At 42.2% G+C, this 23,843-nt stretch overlaps 1 protein-coding gene across 10 annotated transcripts in view; it reads left to right on the top strand.

Moving 5' to 3' along the window:
- Positions 1 to 23,843, top strand: part of sox6 (SRY-box transcription factor 6) — a 132,199-nt gene that overhangs the window by 82,717 nt on the left and 25,639 nt on the right. For 9 of the 10 annotated variants that reach the window (XM_079663481.1, XM_079663485.1, XM_079663486.1 and 6 more), the window contains 5 exons: positions 8,072 to 8,195; positions 11,758 to 11,837; positions 19,494 to 19,643; positions 21,383 to 21,560; positions 21,958 to 22,145. In XM_079663481.1, coding sequence (XP_079519607.1) covers positions 8,072 to 8,195; positions 11,758 to 11,837; positions 19,494 to 19,643; positions 21,383 to 21,560; positions 21,958 to 22,145 — 720 coding nt within the window. The remainder of the gene's footprint in view (positions 1 to 8,071; positions 8,196 to 11,757; positions 11,838 to 19,493; positions 19,644 to 21,382; positions 21,561 to 21,957; positions 22,146 to 23,843) is intronic. The other variant, XM_079663484.1, reaches the window with a different exon arrangement.

Genomic DNA, 23,843 nt, shown 5'->3' with positions numbered 1-23,843 from the left:
ACACAATAAAGCCAAGCTTTGTGTAATTGGCCTTTGTATTCAGACACCTCAGAAGTTTAAGCAGCGATAATTAAGAGGCCCCATCTGAGAGGTGCCACATGAGCGGCTGTAATGTGTGAAATCACACCTGAGGGTCTACTCAAAATTAGTCACCTGAGGGGTTTGTAAAGCAGCCATGGGAAGGGTTAATTTATGACACAAACTCACAGCCCTCTACCAATTGTCACAATTGACCAAAATATAAGAGAAGATTACCAGGGATATGTGAGTGTAAATTTGCTTTTTAAATTAACCACACGGCTAAATAATCCCGATAACGGAACATCTTTTCTTTACGTGACGAATAAAGCATGTTTATATTCTGTCTAAACATCAATATAAGGCACCTGCTCAGAGCTCCACAAGCCGTCCCTGGGTAAAAGCTGAGCGCTTACACTTAACCTCCATTGTGCCCCGAGCCCCGTAAGGAAAATATCAGTTGAGGGAGAACACATCCTCCAGTGTAATGTTGATTTAGTTTCCTCTCGCTCCCTGCATGAACTGTGTTTTCTCTGCTAATGTTGTGCAAACGGTTTTGTCTTTGCGTTGGCTGTGCGTTGCCATCGTCCTCAGCAGTGCATAGGCACACTCATAGGGAGAAGGATCTGAATTAATAGGCTCTACTGTGTACGGCCAGCCGGCAGGGAGAAAGGGGCGCGTGTTTTCTTAGGACTGGGGTGGCAAAGTAAAGCATTCAGCCCATGGCCAGCGCAAAAAAGGAGCTTTTTGTTTTTGGGGTGGGGGAGAATCCAAGCATTCCCCAACAGAACACAATGAATGAGCTATTTTGTTCTGCACAGTTTTTTTTTTATAGAAAGAGAACTGTATAATGTTGTTTCTCCATAACTCAGTTCTCTAAAATACCTTTTTTTCTCTTTTTTAATTTCCCTAATTTCTTTGACATTTCTAGAATTTAATTCAATCTGAAAATAAATATCTTTTAGGCTGTAATTTCACCTCTCCTGTTTGATCTTTTGATCAGCTTTAGGAGATGATATTTGAGATATTGATTATATTTTAGTCTCAATGCACTTGTTTCTCCTATAAAGTTGCCCCTCCCGACAGGCCTGCTCTCTGCTGAACAGCAGAACGGGCTCTGTTGTTATGTGTGGCCCCAGCAGCTGGGGGGTAGTCAGAGTCTCAATCTATGATGACGGGATAGAGGGGTGTGGACAATACCATTACACAGAGCAGGGGTGGTCTTCTGTGTCACAGAAGGACAAAATAATGTTTCTAAAGTGCAAAATAGGTTTTTTTCCATTTAATTTGAAATAAACACTGAATAAAGAACCACATTGAAATATAACACGGGCAATGCCAAATCTAAAGGAAATACATGTATACATATTTTCTCGATTATTTGATACAACCCAAAACACTAAAAAGTAGACCGACTGAGAATTTATGTTTCTCTGCTTGCTCTAAAGTGTTGACATGTGATTTTTCAGACCTTAAATACCACATTATTTCCTAAGCCTGACATACTTAAATCCATCTTTTTCTGCTCCCCCTTCCCTGTTCACATCGCATGGTTGTTGCTGGCTAGCCCGTGTCAAATGTTCTTTCGTATCTCACACTCCCCCCCTGCAATGAGGGTCCTAGGCGTTTCACTTATTTCCATTACCATACAGCGAGGATGTATATGCAGGGTAATGATGCCGGCCCCAAACCACTTGTACGTTTGTTTATGTCTGTTCTCTTCTTTCTTGTCATTACACATGCTGTTTGAGTGAGTCCCTGTGGATTTGACCAGTTTCTGAGAACCTTAATTTTACGGCAAGACCTTGAAAAAAAAATGAAATCCTTCTTACCTCCATGTACCCTGAACCCCCAAATAGGCTGGTATTCTTAAGGAATATAACACTGAATTTCCTTTTTAAAATCAATTTGTGTGTTAAGGATCTTATGCGTAGTGTTGGTGCGTGCACACAATGATTTGACATAGTGTAATTTTGTTTGATTAAATCTAATATATAAAGGTGTGCTTTTGGTTTACTATTGAACGACGAATGAAAATAAATAAAGACTGTGATATGAAGAAAAAAATTCCCCCATTAACATGCCATTAAAAACAAGCCTAACTAAGGCTTCACTTTAATATTTATTTCTTATACAACTCTAATTTTATTTTAGACGGATATATTTAATTTAAAGAATTAGAATAATGTACATAATTTATACTTAACCTACAAAGACCACATTTCATGAAATGCATTTTTGCATCTTTATCTTACTTTTTGTAGCAATGCATAATTTAAATGTTCTTGCACAAGCACAGAGTTGTTATCTTTTATAACTATATTTTCGTCTGCCTTTTTACCATTTTGCGTCATACTAGAAGTCAAGCTCTTATTATTCTTCCCACAACATTAAATGCTGACACTACATGAAATAAAAGCAGTGAGCAGAAACCCTGTTAATAGTAGTCAGTATATTAAGCAAACAGTAGCACGCAGCTTCATCAAGAAAGAGCGATAAGATGGAGGAAAGCTGGAGTGGAAGGATTTGGGGTGGGGTGTGTAAGGAGGGTCAGAGGGTTGGACTACCGTGCTTTCAAGCTCCCATCGACTTAATATAGACATATTGAAATGGCTGTTTTCCAAGAAGGCTTGTTGTACTGTGTAAGGAATTAGTGGAACAAGAAGTAATCTATTGGTTATTCCCTCTGGATGGTCTGACCTCACTCAAGTGTCTGGATTTGATGCACTTTATCCTGAACAGCACTCAGTGTAACACATACAGAGGCATGACTGATGTGCAGTGTTACGCTCAAACCTGAGCAAACAGTGCCTGCAGTCAGACTTAGAGCTGTAACCCAACAATTCACAGGAAATATTATGGAGCTTCTTTTCTTTCTTTTTTTTTACTTGTGCTTCTACACTGTTAGCTTTAGCTGTCTATCTTTGACTTTTGTAGGGAAGGGTGCTGTCCAACGATTTCAGGAAGGAAGTGAGGAGAAAGGTTAGAGATCTAACTGGGACAAGGGCCCTTTGTTAGTGGCCTGAACCTCTCCAGTGTATCAGCCCTCCCCATTTCAGTATGCCTATTTTCAGAGTAGACAAGCAAGAATAATGTGCTTCGGTTTAGTGGGTGGTAAAATGAAGACCTTTAGTCTCGAGCATCAAAGTCTGCTTCAAATCTATTGATCTATTTGTCTGATTACCATTAGCTACAGACAAATCCAAACACCATCTCATCTCTGTGCGATCAATGTGTGTGTCTGCGATGTAACTGTGCGGTTGTATAACTGGCAAATAAGTGACCTGTAGTAAAGGAGTAATATGTGCTTAAAAACTGTTGATTGTTTCATGGGGGGAAAAAACCTGAAGCAACACAGAGGATTCAGCAGCCCAGAAGTGCTTCCACTGAGTGATTTTCCTCCTGGTTAGGCTCCAGTACAGTGTACACCCAGTGGGCTGTGTACACAGTGGCGGGTGTTAAACATATCCTGCTGTCTAGTGTCAGTTTTACTGTGTGTGCTGCTGTTGGGATGTAGCCAGACTTGCCAGCTTCCTAAAGATCACTTTCCCTTTAAATGGATCACAAAAGGTGATTTCTACTCGCAGCTCAGCGAAGAGCAGGGGGGAACAAAGTGTGAACTATCAGTTCTTACAGCAACAGCTGGAGTCTAACCTCCCTGGGTGAAATTAAAGATCCCCTCCTATAGAAAATGTGAAAGAGAAGGTTAGCGACGGAGCTAAAGAACTGGCAGATACTAAAGTGTGGAAGTCATTTTATTAAAATGAGATGTCAGTGAAACGTGAGTCCTCTTCTAAATGGTTACTGGTGATTATGATATTTTCCTAATAGGGAAAGTCACCTATTATAATTTTTCTCCAGAATTAAGAAAAATACCTAAAATCCTTTTTTATAATTTTTACTTTTCACAAGTCTACTCGTGGCAAATGAGTGCAGATTATATCCAAGATAAGCATATGTGTGTGAGAGGTGTGTTAAAAGGTGTCAAGTAGCAATTAATGAGGATGTTAGTCCCAGGATCTCACAGGTCCTTTCAAGCTAATAACCATGAAACACAATGTGAACGAGGTAGGTGTTTGTCTTTTTTTGCCCCTTTTGTCTTTTAATCTTGTTAATACTGACTGACTCGGCAGTAAAAACAAAAACTAGCCCCGTTTCCTTCACATAGCGCATTGTGGTGCATTGGGAGCAAAAAATAGTGTGGATCAGTGCATGGAGCTGCAAGGGGGTTCAGAAGGAAACCCAGCAGGGGGGCTTCATTCCTCCTGGGTGCTCTGTAGAGGCTATAACAGACAGTGAGGAACATGGGTGTTGACAGGGGCCCAAGTCAGTGCTGTAATGCGCTGTACATCTCCATTAGCATTCAGCGTTTTGAGCTGCTAGCTTTTGTTTTGTAGGTGAATGCTTGTTTCGAAAAAGAAAAACATCACTAAAATTTTTTTATCCACACAAGTATGTTTACGTTATAGCATAACTGAGCTTAATAAAGGTCCATTTGATACAAGCACAAATATATATATTTTTTAAATCAGGCAGCTTATATTTATTTCACCAGAAAAGTGATGAAAAAATGAATTGTGTATTAGCAAAATTGCATTAATCGGTTAATGCAGTTTTACTGGTGAACTTGAGAGTGTATCATATTGTGCGTGCATTGCACACATGTGCATGCACAGAGAAGTGCTACAAGAAATAAAGGGAGCTCTTTCAAGTCAACCCTGTCTTTTACGCTTTGTGTATTTATGCATCGCAGATGAGCCAGTCTCACCCCGGGATGGGCTTCAGTTGAACAGTCAGCTGAGCTACTAGGTGATTTGTACAACACACACCCAATAACATTAGAATTTTGTCAAAAGTAACTTGTCAAATCTTAAAATAAAAGTGGGACTAAACAGAATAAAGAAAATAATTGTATAAATACGTTGTCTGTAATTTCTCAGCTGATAAACCAATAACTCTGAGACTATTTGTATCTATATGCTATCCTACACGCAGTAGAACTGGTTCTATTTATCAAACGTCAGTGTCTCGTTGAGAGGGAAACAGATTGCGTGCTGGCCTGATACAGACTTCATCAGGTCATCTGAATTGATGATACATGTTGCAAGGCGGCTGAGTTCCCCCAGAAACCTCTGCTGGAGTGCTTGCTGGCAGAGACGGGGGCCTCCGCCAAGTCTGTCTGACTGATCACTACAGATGCTCCTCTTCAAGTATTCCGAGTCAGATCCTTAGTGCTGGGTCTTGAGGGACAAACAATAGCACCTGTTCCTCATAAGATAGCCCATTCATGTATCTTTAATGAAGCCTGGGGGCAGATGGTGTGAAATGACATTATCCAGTACTTAGCAGTGCTAAGACAAAGGAAGAGCAGTGCCAGCACAACAATGCGGCTGTATTTACGAGGAGAAGGGAGGACGCTGCCCAAGTGCCCCGCTCACATCTGCTCCACTTCATTCTCAGACTCCTCAAGATCATCTTGGCAATAGAAATATCCCGGGCACTCAGCCCATACATAGATGAACTTGAGGGTAACTCTTAAAAGGGGGATGGGTTTGTAGTACAGCGGGAGAGTGGAAGCTACATAGGAGCATCATTTCTTTCTGTCTGTTTTCTAGAATATATTTCTTTATTTTATTCTTCAACTTTACTTTAACAGTCAAATAAAAAAAAGCACTTGTGAAAATGTTATAATCTGCTCAGCAACTTGCCAGCTGTTAATTGACAGCTCAACTAACCTCCACTATTTGTTGCCACCTTGAAGCTCCTTAGAATTTGATTTGCCTTTCTCTGACATTAGTTGCCGTAAATTAAACTTTAATGCATGGAGCTCATTACTGCAAATCACAGCTATTCAAACTCAATGCATTTATTTCCCCTTCATTGCACATTCACACTGTCTTGCCTCGATGAATCTTGTATATTCTGCTCCATATTTTAAAATAATAATAGTAATAAAAGCTGATATCCCAGATGAAATGACATAATTTACATTTAGTGCTGAGGAGATACATCCAAGTATGACTTTAGCTGGCTGTCTCTCGGTACATATACTGTGTATAATATCTCTTTTAATATATAATATAATATATATATTTCTATTAAATTATTCAATGCAGTCATATTTGTCTGCTAAGATTTGAAAAAGTATAAGGATCAGATTGTTTGCTGGAATGAATTGAAAATAAAAAGGATAATCAGAGAAATATGTTTATTTGCGTATTGAACATTTCAACAATGTAAGATGGTACAGTACAGTCTCAGAAAGTTGTTTTCACTAAGAAGAGTGTTTGAAAAACATTTTAGTCAATATCCTTGTTTGGAAAATTGAATAGTAAGTTACTTTTAATGTACTAACAAGGCATGTTAGTTCATTCATGAAAGTGTATGAAGTACCGTGCAACACACTTGTAACATACCTGGAAGTATGTGGACTTGAGGGAGCCCTTTTCTGCCCTGTGACTACTGCACATTCAGCAACAAACTCCATCTGGTTTTACAGTCCAAACACACAGACAGAGCAAGGCTGTGTTCCCCAGTGTCCCCCCGCCTGTCACTAGCCCTACCTCATGTTGTGACATTAATTATTGTGTTTTTCCATATGTTCCATACATGCGAGGCCAAGATGAATCTTTCATCCATTCAGCGTGGAAACTTGGAACACAAATCCCTATAAAGCAATGTTTTATTTAAGGTCATTTGTCGCAGGCTCCTTGGCCATTTATTTTTCTTCACTAGCAGCACATTTTACAGAACTACTTTTGGAAGAATTACATACTTTTCTATTCTTCTATAATGCACTTTCTGCACTTGCACTTGTGTAAAAGCTCAGTAGGCATAAAACAGTTATATTTATTTAGTTTTCAGTCTAGCTCTGCACCTCTGGACAGATCAATAAAGTAGTTTTAAATAGGTTCAGCTTGCTAGCTGTGAGAGAAACTGGGTGCGACTACACCGGTAAAGGGTCTACCGGGGGAGCAACACGGTCTGAAAAAGTGGATATCATAGCAGACCTCAGCCAGAACACGGGGGGAAACCGTTTGCTCAGAGCAGGTTGATTTCATGCCCCAATGCAGCGGCAGTAATTGCACCCAGACCCGTTTTATTGCGAGTTGATTTTAAGGGGGGATGAATGGAGAAACATTCTGTAAAGTGTTTATTTTGGGGGATGACCTTTATTAACCCATTTTCCAGGCAGGTTCCCCTGAGGTGGCCTGGCTCAGTGCTAGATTAACCCTCGCAGGCCCATGGTAGCCAGGCTGCTCCCCATCATAGTGTTTCAGGAAGCAGAGAATGACAGTAAGATTGGCTCTTGCAACATGTGTGCAAAACCCCCACAATCCACTTTTGAGACACAAGCTACTCACCCACCCTTGACATACACGTGCAAGGAGTTTTGTTTGATATTCCCAGTAGGCAAGTCTGCAACAGACTGGATGGTGAAGGTTAATATGTGAGTTGAAGAGACAGTCAGACAAATGACATTAAAATGAAATACAGCAAGGGGCAAGCCCTTTTCAACTCCCTGCTATTTTTCCTCTGATAAAAACAGTAGTAGTAAATTACCGGATTGTCTTCAGGCTTTTATCATCTATTCTAAATAAATGCTCGTCCAAGATTATGTGAGCAGTTGATCTTCCCTTGGGGTGAGGGCCTCCAAAGTAATACATTCAACAATCCTCCTGCTAACATGTATCTATTGCAACAGCAAGGGTGTAGTGTATGCCTATTTTAACATGTACAATGCTTCTCTCTACAAGCGTAACAGACCTACTGAGCCTCTTTGCCCTCTGTCCTGCATGTCGCTTCATCTAAGTCATGCTGTAACAATGTGCTTATGCAGGCGCCTTTGATGTACCGAGGTGAAATTGTGGTTTGGATTAAGAGCAGGCGTAGCTCGGCCAGGTATTGTGTGAGCACACGAGGGCAGTCAGTGCCGCGGAGCCCCCTGTCAGCACGCGTTAGCGAGAGCTGTGATCTGGTCTACCCCTGAGTGGGCTCTGTGTTTCTGCCTATGCTTTGGCCTCTCTCTGATCTCTGCTCCCTATCTGTTCAGCAGGTCCAGGGTCACATGCCTCCGCTCATGATCCCCATATTTCCACACGACCAACGCACTCTTGCAGCAGCAGCCGCCGCCCAGCAAGGATTTCTCTTCCCTCAAGGAATGTCTTATAAGCCAGGTATGCTTGCAACAAATTCTCTCTGTGTTATGTCTTTTCCCTTATACTTTTATTCATAATTATGATATTTATTTTACATGTTATTCTTAAGTTATGAAGTCACACTTGAGGCCCTAGGCAATCCCTGTTCTGTCTGAACTTGGGCATGAGACCAAGGCCTGAGAATGTTCTAGTCCATGTGGAACAATAGACATGGGTAGAGAAAGAGAAAAATGTCAACATGTCTTCAACATGAAAGTATTGTGAAGTGGACTGCTAGCTGTAATTTTCCAAGTATCCCTTAGACTCGAGAACCAATAACTCAGGAGATAAAGCCTGAATGTAAATTGTTGTTGTATGCATAAAAAGCAACCATCTTAAAAGTTTCTAACTAATAGTAAGACATTTAGAAGGTTAAGGATAGCTTTGGTTTGATTTAAAGAACAGGTTTTTCTGTATGCACGTCTAACTGTTTTCCTTGCATGTAACAGCATGCCTCTTTCTTTCCCTTTGTCTTTTGAGTTAAGTAAAATATATGCCTTCCACAGTATTCACAACAAATAAAAAAAGGTTAATGAGAAAGGTTGATTGATGCCATGCCAAAGCAGCAAGTTTGTACACCCTTATATCCTTGTGATAAGTAAAACTAAAATAATCTATGGTCTAAATTGCTTCAAAGTCTTAGTGTTTAACCTCTCATGGCTTACTCGGTTCCAGAATCTACTCTATTACCGTAGTTATTTAATCATATTGATCAAACTGAATTTGTTTTAAAAATATATAAATGACGCCAGGGCATGCAAATAAAAGGAGACAGTGTTATGTTGATGACACATCAATTTAAAAGAGAACAGGATTTATGAGGGAGCTTGAAAAAAGAAAGTCCTCTTACCTGTTATAAAGCAGCACCAGAACAAGGAACAGCACTGAAAATGGAAAAATAAACACTTGGAAGTCAGCATGTTCGCAGCAGAACATTAAAAGGTGTGGTAGTGCAGTTAATGAATTAACTATAAAACCACAGGATGAAAAAAAAAAGTCAGCTATTTTGGAACTATGGAGCCATGACAGCTTAAACAAAGTGCCTGAGGGGGAGTCTTTTACCATGGTGCTTTCTGCAATAGGTTTGACACGGAAAATGTTTTAGTTCAAATAACAGGAGCTATTATGGAATTATGGTCAGGGGTCGTCATGTGTATAGTTCCTGCATAATTCATGAGTTCATGAAGGCAAAGCAAAGGGGGTCTGAGAATGACTCGTGTAGTCAGGAGAGGTATTTCAAAAAATCTATTATTCCTCCCCATCCAACACAATATATCCAGAGAGTACAATGTTATCACCACCACCTGCAGAGTATACAGGATGCTGCCGTGTCCTTTCCCCATGAAGTGAGTGGCCAAGCATTCATTTCCAAGACTAAGGCACACTAATCTGATGTTATCATTATGAGAAAGCTCCCAGGGACCACTGCTTATGACCCCCAGCCCTGTGGTGCTCACATGGCAACCGAGTCATTTTAGCACCATAGTGATAGGTCATCACCTCCTGTACTGGCTGTGCTCAATGGCCTGGTGGTGCATGGTAGACAAGCACAGTTGCAGAAATATCAACTCATCTTTTAAACAAATAGACTTTCCTGTCTGTTCGCACTGTTTACACAGAGATGGCAACATTCAGTCTGATGTGCCTCTAATGGACCTGCAGAATGACCCCATCGCCTGTTGACTGTTAACTGTTTCCACATTTCATCTTAAATATTTTATTTTTTGACCACATTTTTATACAAGATATCTTAACATAATGTAACTTAAAAAGCAGAATCCTCATCAGTTAAACTTGAATTCGTACCAATATCAGATTAATTATCTATATTCTTATTTTCCTGTTAGCCAGTAATAACGTAGAATTTAGAAAAGAAGATCAAGTTTGAGGGTTGTCGCCATGTACTTCATTCATCATCATTTGATCTGTTCTAGGAAAGGTCTCAACTACATCTGTCATCCCTCGGCAGATCTATGACTTATATTTCATGGCACCACATGAGCAGGGAAATATAGACTGTCGTGACCATGGCGTCACCTGCATTGCCCCCAGCCCCACCCCCACTCTTAGCATTCAGAGTCCAGGCTCTGGGCATGGGACCAGCCATTGCCAGTTAAATAAAAAACACAGTTTTAAAAGCAATGCCCTTTCACCAGTGACGTTAACCTGGCACAGCGCCCATTCGGATGGAGACTGGTGCCTCGACTGTGTACAGCCTAGACCCATACGTTGGAGCCCGAGACCCCCCGGTGGCGGTGGTGTGCTCACTTAGCACATAACCCTCCCCAGGTTTCACATGACATCTAAAGACATCCAGCCATTTGTTATTTGCAAAGCCTGCGTCATAGACAGCATAGAGAGAGGGAGACAGACAGAAAGCGATACCAAAAAAGAGGTGTAGAAATAACCACAGTGCGCTCCTTCACATCCAACCCAGCACTATTTGAAACCACTTCTGCTGTGTGATTTTTATTTGCCACTAAATGGGGATTGAATTTCCATGGCTTGTATCACATTGTGCTGTGCTGTACAAGATTGCAAAGTGAGGCGAGCGGGCGAGGGCGAAGTGAAAGAGAAGGTATATACATTTACCTTGTCTGTGGCTTAATGGCTCCATATGTTTGTGAGAAGAAGTGACAGGCAGAAGTGGGGTCTGAGCGAAGGCCAACTACCCCTCCCCACTCCCACTGTGCACCCCACCTCCCCTCCTCCAGACACATGCTTCAAACCAACCTCCCCCCTATAAACGCTGAGCTGCACTGTCTCACTGGGGCTGTTCTGTCCGTCTAAACACACTATGGCGAGTGTGTAAAAGCGTCTGGTACCCCAATGGGTATCACTCATACAGCAGCCGTTCTTATATCCATGTCTGACAAACGTGCTGATGGCAGGCCAACGGTAGTGGATAAAAAATGAATAGCGCTGATTTGGACACCCATTCTTCCTTGCTTGGTCACAGCGATATGCGAGATAAGAATGTTAGCAGTTTTGTTTAACCCTGTTATTGTGACTACACACTTGTTCTAACGAGTTCTCATACAGTACAAGTGCTTTCCCTTTGCTGCCAAAGCTAACACTCAGAAACAAACAATGTAGTGTTGAACAATAGCCAGACAAGTCTACAGCTGTACGAACTGCCTGAAAGAACATGCTGATCCTTTTACATAATCGCTAATTTAACACCACAGGACATATTTAACATTTATTATGAACACAGACACATGCACTCATAAACCTAAAAAGAACACCTAACTTGTTAAACTATGAAGTAGTTATTTTCTGGATACGTTTTGTGCAGGTGGAGGAAGGAGGGAATGGTGTGGAACGTTCCTAAGTAATCCCGCTCCAGTCAAAATAGCTTACCCTTTTGTTAATGCAGATGTTTGGGCTTGAAGCCGAGGGCTCGTTGCAATGTGCCACATTGCCGTGGCAAAGTGAAGGGCCCAGGATCCGTGTTGGCACTTGCCTGGTAGCTATGGGCCGGCTCATTGTCTGAACCTGTAAGCATTGTTGTCTTTCTCTCTCTCTCTCTCTCTGACAGGTGATAACTACCCGGTGCAGTTCATTCCATCCACAATGGCAGCTGCAGCCGCGTCAGGACTCAGCCCCCTCCAGCTTCAGGTATGTACAGTACTATGACAAAGAATGCTAGGGACGCCCGCCAAGCCCAGGGTATAAAGGATGGCTAAGCAGCTGTACGCTAAGTAATGAGCTGCACACTAAATAATCCTTGAGGCCCCGAGCTCACACACGCTTATCACCTTACATATGTAATTTATCCCGTTTTATAGAAGATTTATCCCACTAGCTCTGCCAGATAGAGGAGTTAGGTAGATAATAGTTATTAGAGGGAATGAGAATCACTTTGGTTGCCTTAATCACCTGCCAGTAAATTCATCAGGAGACAATTGACTGTGTAAGCAAAGAATCTCCTTTTAATTTTTTTTTATTTAGGATTTTTCTTCATCCCTGAGACACGATAAATAAGAAGAAAGAAAAGACAAAAAATATGGGTAACCTAAATATGTTCTCATGATACGTTACAAAAAGTGAGGCTGTGTAGGGGTTCTCAGACACATAACATGTTGGGATAGGCTCCAAGCCCTACAGGCTCCTCCAGGACTTTTCTCACACATCAATTAAAAAAAGATGAACCCAGGTCAGGCCTTACAGTACCTTAGGCTATAATGTTTATTACAGATAATTGTCTCCGTTCTGCCCTTCACATTTTAAATATCATAAATACTACTGTTACAAGGGCTTCTTTTAGCCTGGTGCATAACCCTTGCTAACTTTTTACTGACTTTTATTTACATTAAAAAATCATACAAGTACTGTAGCAACACAGCTGCTTGTTGCTTCTCTTAATTAGCAGTTTGCATTGCAATTCTCAGTAAAGTAGATCTTAAATCTATTTGGAATCATAAATCAGTTCTTTGGAAACAAAAGATTAAAAAGCATCTCTCCTGACATGTGGTTAAGTGGCCAATGCTGCTTTGTCAACATGGGGGAAGAGTTATTGAAAGCTGCAACATGTGATGCTCAACATCAGATATAAAGATGTCAAGATTAAACACGAAAGTTCAAGACTGAGGGTGAAACGTGTTGCATACTGATATATGTGGCATTTGTCCTTCTGAGCCTACCACTGTCAGTGTTAACGAGCCTTGGCAAGTTGGAACAATGCTCGCAGCTGGCTCTGAAGAGCTGTGCGTCATTATGCAGCCATGAGAGGAGTGATTAGAAACATGCAAGGTGTTAAGTATGTCTGCTCATGTTAAAATGTGTGTCCTGTAAGAGCAAAAGGTGAAGGCAGTGTATGTGAATATTTTCTGGGGTGTATATGTGTCGCTTAGTTTGTGTATCATGGGGATGTCTGTTGGAAAGGAGCGGTAGTTCAGACAGGCATGCAGAGTCTATTTATATTGGTGTATGAGGTCAGATGAGACAGTCATATATCTGAAGGTTGGGGTGAGGAGGGGAGACGGGTCTAGAGTGATTAATTCTGATTATGTATCTAACCCTGGGAATGGGCAAAAACAGTGCCTCCAAGACCATGACTTGGCCGACCTTTACAGAACACAGTAAACAAAAAGAGGTGCATTTTCCATTAATTGAAGTCTGTCAGCCTGTCACATATTCAGTCTGCTGGCTGCTATTTACCCTGCATAGAGACTCCCCTTAAAACAGCAAGGCAAGTCAAACATGCCCTTTTCTACATAGCTGGGATCAACAAACCATGTGACTGCCACCACTTCCTCTACAAAGCACTGGGAGCCTGCTCTGATTAAAAACATCATATCAAGCCAGACATGGAATTAAGTTAGGTGTCTCCTCCCCTTTAGAGCAATAATAGCACCAGTGCCCTCCTTCAAAATTAAACTATTGAAAGGTATACTCCAATATGTGTGTGAGAGAGAGAGAGAGAGAGAGAGAGAGAGAGAGAGAGAAAATCAAAGCAAGGAAGCAGAAAAAAGGACTTCTTACAAAACAAAATCATGACAAAACTTTTATTTTTGTTGAAAGTACCTGTGACAGCACTTTATGCACTCTAGGGCTCCTGTAAAAGAAAAAATGTGATGACTACTTTGAAATGAACACATTATGCCCAGTGTTATAATGATGCAACTTGTAATTAAAATTTCACGAAAATTGAAATATTTCAGCGAACCACGCATAATACTTACTATTGAGTTCATGCTACATGCAACATCAAGTATAATTCTCCCTTAACACCGTCCTGAACTTTTCTAGTTTTACTTCCAACCATATTCTTCACCACAGACACACACACAATCCCCCACACATATGGCTGGAAATGCTGCCCCCCCCAATTACAATATCTCTTCCTGTCAGCTGCGTGGCAAGGTATAATTTTCACCAATTTACTCAGTTTAGATTGTGCAATATATGAACCTTAAAAAATATCTCATTGGAAGAATTAATTTCCACAATGCTGGAGAGGTAATGTGATCAGCCATCCAGTCAGGGAGGCTAGCCGCTCCGTCAGTCTTAATGTTGGACACGTAGCCTCTTCACAATCTCCTCTGTCATAACAGTCTGGGATCCCCCCCCCCCCCATCCCCGCCCTTTCTCTCCTAAGAGAAGAAAACTCAACAAGGTAACAAAGGCTTAGAGCTGATAGATGTAAATGAATCTTGGAGGATGCGTTTGAGTGTTGGAGACTGTAATTTTCTTGTCAATACGAGGTGGTAGCATCACTCTGTCGGCTGGCAGACTGCAAGTGGCTGTCACTAGGCATTGCTGTACCACTGGGCAATTTCACTCAATGTTTTCCTGACAGATTGGCTCTCGTCCTCAACTCACAGGAGAGGAGGCGGGTAAACTATCCCAGCGCGACATGCCCCTCTTCATTAGTGCCCACACAGAGCTGGGATGAGCTGAGGACCAGCAGGAAACAATGGCTCCATCCCTGCCTATCCTTCCATGATTACAACTGACACCTCTCACCTAACTGAGGAAATTGTGCTCAGATTGTACCCCAATCTGTCCGGACACCCACTATATTCAATTGAGTGTAGACACAAGAAGGGCATTTCCCTAATTCTACAAAAGGTGTTTCTATTTGGGATGGCACTTTATCGCTGTTTTCGTGTTAACAAACTGTATATATCGCTTGCCTTTTTGCGGAGCCAGTAAACAGAAGGAGGACTTTGTGAGAAAGTCCTTGTTATTTTAATCATCGGAAACAGAATTTGGGGTTCAAGCCATTTTAAGGAATGTATTATTGGATAAAACAGAACATCTGGGTTCCTCGTATGCAGTATCACTGTTAGGACCAAATAAATAGAAAGCTTCTGCTTTCACTCAGTCAGAGCTCCTTTTTCTATCTCTTGCTGTCTCTGTCTCAATGTCTTGCTTTTCCCATTTCCCATCGACATTCTGAACCATTTATAAGTTTCTTAGTTTGTGTGTTTCTTTTTCGTTTGCTCATCCTGTCTGCGTGTTGCTTTTTTCTTTCCCTGAAGTGTCAAAGCCCATAACTTCTTTAGGCTTTACAGCACTGGAGGTCTAGCTGCTTGAGTTAAGACTTCGCAATTACCATCCGCCGTATTTGCCATGGCATCTCTCTAGGCCCACGATAAACCTGGTCCCAGCCTCGGCTCATGCTCCCACTGTAAAGATGAAAAGCAGTCTACATGCTCAGCGACCAGATTTCAAGCAGACACATCTGAAGGAGTACTCAGCCTTAGACGACTACAGTGATAAGAAAGAGTGTTACACAGTCAGGGACAAACAGGAAGAAAGTGGGAGAGCAGCAAACCGCACATTATCTTTTGTCTGGATGTAAATGCCTGTGTAGTACAGATGTGAAGAAACAGCTTCCATCATTAACAAGTGAAGCACTTTTGACTTTGAAAGAGGGAGAGGGGGAGAGGAGGAGGGGAGAAAGAGAGAACAGACATACTGTAGAGAGCAGCTGTTTCTGTGTTTATGAGCAGAGGAGCTCGGTCTTTGAAGGTAACCCAAAGCAGTGCAGCAATGCTAGCCGTGTGTGGAAGGCTGGCTAATAGGACGGCTATGTGAGCAGCTGGATGGAGGCAGTGGTGAACAGAGGGACAGATGGACAGATAGAGTGGATAATGCAGTGAGCTGCACTGAATGGGAGGGCTGGCTCTTGGGCCCCTGGGCCTGGAGAACATACACACACACTAACAGAAGACGGGCTGTATATTGTGTGTGTGTGAGATAGAGAGAAGGACTTCAACATATATATACTGTTGATATAAGATCGAGAAATAGAGAAAAGGCAAGCGGAGGGGTAAGGGCAGAGCAGGTTGGGCGCCAGCAGATGAGACAGATGTTAGGCCATACTGGAAAGCATCGGCACAGTGCACCAGGACGCCTTCCTCCACTCCTGACATCTGGGCCCAGCCTGGGTCAGCCTGCCCGTGAGCCCTGGGCAATGAGCCTGTACAAGCCTTGTGGCAAACGGGGCTGGCGCTGTGCTGCCTTTTAAATGGTGTGGTGCATTGAAGCACAGTTAGTGCACTCATATCCAGCCCAGTGCTTTGCGCCCAGGCCAGGCAGAGGTGAATGAGACATTGACTGACGGACAAACCCAGACACAAAGAGTAGGGCAGTATTCAGTCAACACTCACCTTATGTAAAATTCAGAGTTGGTTCATCTGTACTTTTCATGGAAATAGTTGTTTAAGGCAATTTGTTTCCCTTTTTTTATAGGCTGCCTGTCTTAACATCAGCAGAGTGTGTAATCTCAGTTTAATGTTGCAAGCAGAAAAGTGAACATCTCCGTTTAACCTCTGCTTCCTCGAGAGGGCTTGTTTTTAATTAACAGAGGCTAACGGGCTGACCTTGGGCGTGCTGCACTCACTTTGAATCCATGCTTGCTGAGGTCTGCTTCGTCCACTGGGAAACAGGGAATGATGGGGTCAGAAGGAAGACCTTAGATTTTGTGTTTGTGCATCTCCTTATTTATGTGTGTAATAGTGTTTTTAGGAAACCTAAACCTTTCAAAACACAAAAAGTAGCACATAGTGAATTGTAAAACTAGTTACACACTTTTAATCATGGAAAAGTTTGTACTGCCTTTAAGCTAAGAGAAACCTTTTATAATAAGTGAATATTTCTTGTTTGCCAGATTTTTTAACATTAGTTTTTTTAATATTGCTTTTTGCCAATTCTTAATATAGTATAAGCTATACCTTAGGTTGCAGCTCTATGGCTTTACATTTTCAGGAGTTTTACTTGTGTCTTGAAAGATGTATTTGGTTCCCTGATCAAATAGCGCAAAATAACTTGTGTTAACACTGTAAAGGGAAAAAAAGGAAACGGAAGAGTCCTATGCTCGAGTCAGGCTTTTGCCTACTCCTCCAACACCCCAGAGTAGGAGCCTCGACTTTCAGCTTGACCCTAAATAGCGTAAACCTTTTGCTGCCACCACCTGGCAAGTAGATACGAAGAAGGGGTTACTAGATATAAGAGATTCAATTGGGGGAAGCGGGCAGATGTCTTCTGCTTAGGGAGACCGGCCTTGGCAGGACGCATGATCCTAAGCCTTGACATTGACACCTTCCTTTACTTTGTAACGTTGTTGCTTCCAACTCACTTATGTAGTGTCAAACAAACATTTTGTTATTCACTGTCAATGTACAATTTATATATATATATTATATATTACATACTGTAATGCCATAGGAAATACCTCCACACTCCACACATTGAACACTGAGGTAATTCACATATGTCCTTGAGCAGTATATGGTGGGTTAAAACACTTTTCATCTGTCTTTCCCCCTGATTGTATTTATTGTTCTTTGGCTTTTTGAGGCAGAGTGTTTCTTTTTACAAGGATAACCATTGCTTCTCACCCCATGGCACTGACCTGCTAATCAGTGCTGAAAAGGGGCACCCTGACTGCGTCTAATTTGAAGCAAAGTCTAATTATGCTCTTTTTCCGGGACAATAAAGTTCTTCCCACTCAAGGTCAGGGGCATGCTCCTCGACAGGCCTGTTAGCAAACATCTGTCCAACAGACTCAGCTTCCGCTTCTTCACTGAGACTAGCCTGGAGTGACAGCCAGTGAATGGAGACTCCTCTGTCTCACTCCCTCTGTCACTCTCTCCCTTTCTCCTAAAACCAGCCTCCCCCCACACACACAGAGTGCCTTCACCACTGACATTAACTAAGTCTAGCTCAGATGAGAAGAAAATAGAGTTTGGTCTGCTCCTGTGTCCATTTGGAGACAAAAGGCTGTTTGTGAAGGAGGTGGGGGCAGTGCTATCATTGTAGGAACATAATCAGTCTGTCATTTCCGCTGCCCATGTGCTGTTGTTATCCCCTGGTCCCAGAGAAGAATGGACCTTTTGTACTGCCGCTTATGTGGCAGCGATAAAGTTTCTTACAGGAGCACATATGTGTTTATAACTGGAGATATGTGCACAGACATAAAGTGCTTTGTTTGGCTTTAGTCCCCATCTACACCGTCAAAGGTGAGGCCAGCTGGGCCAGGTCCCTTTTTCCCATCTACACAAATGCAGTCTTATGCACCCAGTGGAACCAGGAAATGAGACAGGTTGTGCTGATTGGCCAACGGAATATAAATTAGACTCTACCTGACAGCACCATTTGACTGAATGAACCAACAAACCATAAGGCTTACTTTGTGTGTAGAGAGCAGGCCAGTAGGGTGCTATCTGTCTGATGGGGTGAGGTTTAAGGCTACATGGAGTAACACTCTTTCTTAGACAGTAGCTCTATTTGACAGACCCCTGCTATTTGCAGCAGGAGACAAAAGCCAATTTCATCACTTACCTGGTGGCAAATCAATACAGGCCTGGAGCGGAAAGAAGTGTCAGCAGTAGGGGAGTACTGGGCTCTGTTGGAACAGAAAAACGAGCACACAAATAATCATCAAATCAGTCTGGTATTTTCTTTGTTTCGATTTTAATAATATTAAAAACGGCACACAATTTAAGGTCAAGACATAAACCTGTACATTTATTCAGGATAAAGTTTGAAATACTATGTCAAAAATATAATTCAACAGACAATTTTCAATCTGTGGCTCACCAGATTTTTTTTAAAAACGTCAAAACCCCTTATATTAACCTCTTGAGTGGTGGAATTGTAAACATAGCTTTCTTGAGTTCAACCCTGTAACAGGCCTAACAGTTTTTTAGTGCTGCGCCAGTCATTTTAACCTCCCTCTTGTGTGGTAATGTCACCAACAGTTGGACATCTTACTGATTTAATGCCAAGGAAAATAACAGTGATTACATCAGTGTTCTTTGTGCAGGTTTCTAAGCCTTAATAATTCTTGTCTTCACCATGTTCTGTGATGGCAGTCCAACCGAGCTTGGGTTTCAAACATTATGGGACTGTCTCACATGGCTGTGTGGAGACGAATCCCAGGCCAGCGACTTCAATGGGAAGCTGTGTAGACCTAGAGAAATTAGAGATCTTTGCTAACACACTTGCATCCACTCTGAAAACTTTTCTCTGTGATGAGTGGAAAATAGGGGCTCCAAGTATTTTGAATGAAAGCCATCTCTGTGTGGTTTTTAAGACTGCTGTCTCTCTCTGGGTTCTGCCTTTGAAATACAGTTAAGACCTTTGATGGACGTTCTATGCCAGCCTCATGGAAAGAGAGGAAAGACGTAAAAGAGAGAAAGGGGGGAGATATAAAGGCAGACACAGAAGTAGAGAGAGTCCAAGGGAGGAGAAAAAACAGAATATAAAACTTTGAATGTTTACTGGATTTGGATGCTAACTGGTTTCTCTACCTCCCAACAGCAACTGTATGCCGCCCAGCTTGCCAGCATGCAAGTCTCTCCCGGAGCCAAGTTGCCTCCACTACCCCAGTCCTTCAATGCGAGTGGGCCCATTTCTCCCTCTTCTCTGAAGAATGACAAGAGTTCCTCCAGCCCCATCACTCACATCAAGGTACAACCCTCAACATCCTTCAACCTGCCCACCCATCAGCGTAGGCCTTGAGTGGCACTTGACTGATCCTAGCCTAGTTGGGGTTCTCTGAATAAAAACACAGTTCACTACTTCAGAGTTGCAGCCGGCCGGTGCTGAGCCCAGCCTCTAACAGCCCATCAATCTGTGAGGCTTTAACAAGGCTCTCTCTCTTAACCAAAAGCCTGTGGACATAGTTGCTATGGCTATGGCTGCTCAAAGCCAGTAATTTGTGGAACACATGGTTTCTACGTTTATTTTCTGCATTTATTTTTTTCATCGCCTTTTTTTCAAAGCAAAATTAAATAAAACTGGGCTATACTAATGCTTCCAAAAGTAAATCAAAAAGTAGAATAGACGTCTATGTTTGCCTTATGAACAAACCAAATGCTGGATGTGTTTTCTGCTGCTGTATGGCACGGCTCCAATCAACCTCTATGCAGCATAAAGCGCCATGTACATCATTCCCACTCACTGAGGCCATAATCGGAAACATACGCCCATTTGGAGTAGTTTAGGGTAATAATATCACAATGGAGAAAGACTATTAATCATGTCTTGAAATGGTAGGAAAGCATTCTGGCTTTTTCTTCATATGCACACACATCCTTCAGGTCTACTGCCTCTTGGGATTTCAATTGAAGGAATGCCATTAAACTGACTCAACAATTGTAATTTCATCAAATAAATACAACTATCTACTTTTACGATATGAGAAATGCCGGGTATGCACATATTCTAGACTCATTCTAGTCAAAATATTATAAATACTGCCAAATATCACAAAATCTAATAAAATGAATTATTCATGAATGAAAAGCCTGTGCAACAGTCCAATGAAATTAGAATGCCTTAAGTTGTGTTTGTCTACTTTCAGCTCGACTGCATGACAAACTGTTATTGGCACAGCAATAACAAGGCCTTAGGGCAGTCTATGCTTGAGCCATATGTTTGGACAAGGAGACACTTGGGCTTTGAAAAAGACTTAACGACAGCATGAGCCCTAATCTGATTTAAAAGATGCTGTACATGGAGCGATTTTTTCTGTGCTAAGTGACATTTCTTTTCTGGGAGAAGAATATTTGAGTTGTGTCTATTCAGAATTATTCAGCATTTATTGTATCCAAATACACTGTGCATTTGGAATTTGGTGTGTTGTATAGTTAAAGTCAAACCATTGAGTTTCTTCCCAAATTACATAATATATGTTTTTATAAATAGGCATATCAAAACATATGATAAAACCAAGTATGAACAAACGAAGAGTGAAATTACAAAAAACAAGTTAATGAAGTAGATAATGTAAGTCGACATCTGATGAATAGAACAGCTGTCTTTGATCATTGGCACCGCCGTTATCTGGTCATTATTTATTCTTCGAACAAGAGTGCAGACAGAGAGCAGGGAGGAGGAGAGGGAGAACAGATGAAGACGTACAGAGAGACAGAATCTGCTTTAATTAGTGTGAACAAAGGCGCTGGGCAACTGTGAAGAAGATCGCAATGGCACAGCTCCTAAGGAAGGATGGATGAGTAGAGGAAAGGAAAAAAGGGAGAAGGAAGAACCAGGGAGGAGGTGTGGGTCAAGATAGGGATACTATAATTAACCAAGAACAGAGGAGAACTGTGTGTCTGGGAATCCAGAGCTCCTCCAAATATGGAGGGGGTGGGGGCACCTACTCGCATCTGTCTTCTCTCATATACCTATCTCTGCTGCCGTAGGAGGAGGGATCACAGCCGCTCAACCTGTCTGCTCGGCCAAAGATGACAGACCTGGTGAAATGCCCCACATCGCCGACACAAAACATGTTCCTCGGCAGTAAAAGCAGCCCCAACAGTCTCCTCGGCAAGGGTGGCATTCCCAGCCCACTTGGAGGCCTGGGCCGTGCATCATCTCTTGGTAAGACCTTTACCTCACAAACAAGATCCCACACATGCATATTTACTCTATCACTCACATCCAGGGAGACCACATTGAAAGGTTTAGGGACTTCATATCTCACTGTCAAGATGCCGGGTTGTTTTCTCTCTTTTGGGAAGTGTGTGTTCCAGTGCACTCACTCTGCTGTGTGTGTGTGTGTGTGTGTGTGTGTGTGTGTGTGTGTGTGTGTGTGTGTGTGTGTGTGTGTGTGTGTGTGTGTGTGTGTGTGTGTGTGTGTGTGTGTGTGTGTGTGTGTGTGTGTGTGTGTGTGTGTGTGTGTGTGTGTGTGTGTGTGTGTGTGTGTGTGTGTGTGTGTGTGTGTGTGTGTGTGTGTGTGTGTGTGTGTGTGTGTGTGTGTGTGTGTGTGTGTGTGTAGATATTCTGTCCAGCCTAAACTCCACCGCGCTGTTCGGGGACCAGGACACAGTGATGAAGGCCATACAGGAGGCTCGCAAAATGAGGGAGCAGATCCAGAGGGAACAGCTGCAGATTCACCAGCAGGGCATGGAAGCAAAGCTGTCCGCACTCAACTCCGTGGGCCTCAACAACTGCAGAGCTGACAAGGTTAGAACTACTATCAGAGTCTATCTCTTTTTACCCCTGATTCAGGCCTTCTTCATTGCAAGCTTTTTCTATAAAGCAAGACAAAATGATGAGAAGTTACCACGAGCGCTTTGCTCTCCTTGCGAGTAGTGGAGGAAAGAAACTAATAAAGAAAGTGGAACATGATGATTTTGATATAGCAGTAATTCTTAAGGCTAACATTTTTATTTAATCCCTGTCCAGGGTGGTCATACTGATAAGAGCTGGCATAGTTCAGTGGTTACATGTGTGTTAAGTCAAATGAGTATGAATATGGCATTTGTGTGTGCGTGTTTAGAGGGCTTGCGTTGCTGATGTTGGTGTGAGGGCCGTGACAGGCCATGGCGCTGCCCGGTGCGGGTTAAGAAGACTCTGAAGTCTATGCCCAATTAAAGCAGACTTGCAGCCCTCTCCGTCCCCTGACACGGGATGGGGCTGCTTTGTACCAGGAGCACACACTCCCAGGGATTCCCTTTAAAAATATCTTCAATCGATGAGTCAATCAAGGAGAGAAAAAAGCTGTCCTCCTCTCTTCAGCTTGATGCCATGTTGCCAGTTGGCTGTGAGGAGCAGGCAGGAACTGGGAGCGATGCTCATTAATATTTCAGCACCTGACACTTTCAACCAACAGCCTCAACTAGGTCAATGTATATGTAAAAAAGTCAATGAATATCTATTTTGATTTCCCTCTAATTTGGTGTTTGGAAGAGATCACTGTCTATGCAGGTGGCAATCAACTATGCTCTTACTGAAGTGAAGCAAATAAATTGGTGCAGCCCAGGACAGAGATGCAGTTCACTTAGCCCTCACCAATTCAAACAAGAGAGGTCTTTACAATAATCAATAATCATCCATTATCACATTTTGTGCTGACGAACAGTCATACATGTGCAATGTCACAATGTCACCCTATAAGCAAACAGGCCTTTTTATCTTTATTTAGTACACTAGAGCGGGTACCGCTGCCTCCCTACATCCTAAATATGGTGAGCCTGTGGTCAGCCAGGCAGCAGAATCTGCCATGACATGAAAGCAGTAACTGAACAATGCCTGTAAAGAGCAATTGTCAACAGGCAGCACATAACTACAGCTACATTGTCCTTAGTAGATAGAACTTAACCTTTTTTTTTTACTCCCTGCTTACTTAGTCTTTTGTATATGATTTAGTTTTGTTTTCTCTACATTTTTGAGTTGTCCGTTGAACATATTTTAAAGCGATCATCACAGAGGAGGAAAATAGTTTTTCTCTTGTTTTCTGGAAAGAGATCTTCTGCTTGAAATACTCAGTCACTCCACACCTGTAAACTACCTTTTGTGCGTGTTTGCCACCTGAGGAGAGGGAGAGTGTGTTTTAAGAAAGCAAGACAGAAACGGAAAGAGAGAGAGAGATTGTGTGTGTGTGTGTGTGTGTGTGTGTGTGTGTGTGTGTGTGTGTGTGTGTGTGTGTGTGTGTGTGTGTGTGTGTGTGTGTGTGTGTGTGTGTGTGTGTGTGTGTGTGTGTGTGTGTGTGTGTGTGTGTGTGTGTGTGTGTGTGTGTGTGTGTGTGTGTGTGTGTGTGTGTGTGTGTGTGTGTGTGTGTGTGTGTGTGTGTGTGTGTGTGTGTGTGTGTGTGTGTGTGGCAGTTTAAGGTAATTGGAATTAGGGATAAAAAGACCAAACATTGGAGTACTATAAAAAAAT

The sequence above is a fragment of the Notothenia rossii genome (assembly GCF_949606895.1).
Source record: "Notothenia rossii genome assembly, chromosome: 2".
In the NCBI taxonomy this organism is placed as follows: domain Eukaryota; kingdom Metazoa; phylum Chordata; class Actinopteri; order Perciformes; family Nototheniidae; genus Notothenia; species Notothenia rossii.
The sequence above is the reverse complement of the archived record's forward strand: the minus strand, read 5'-3'. Positions and strand labels throughout refer to the sequence as shown.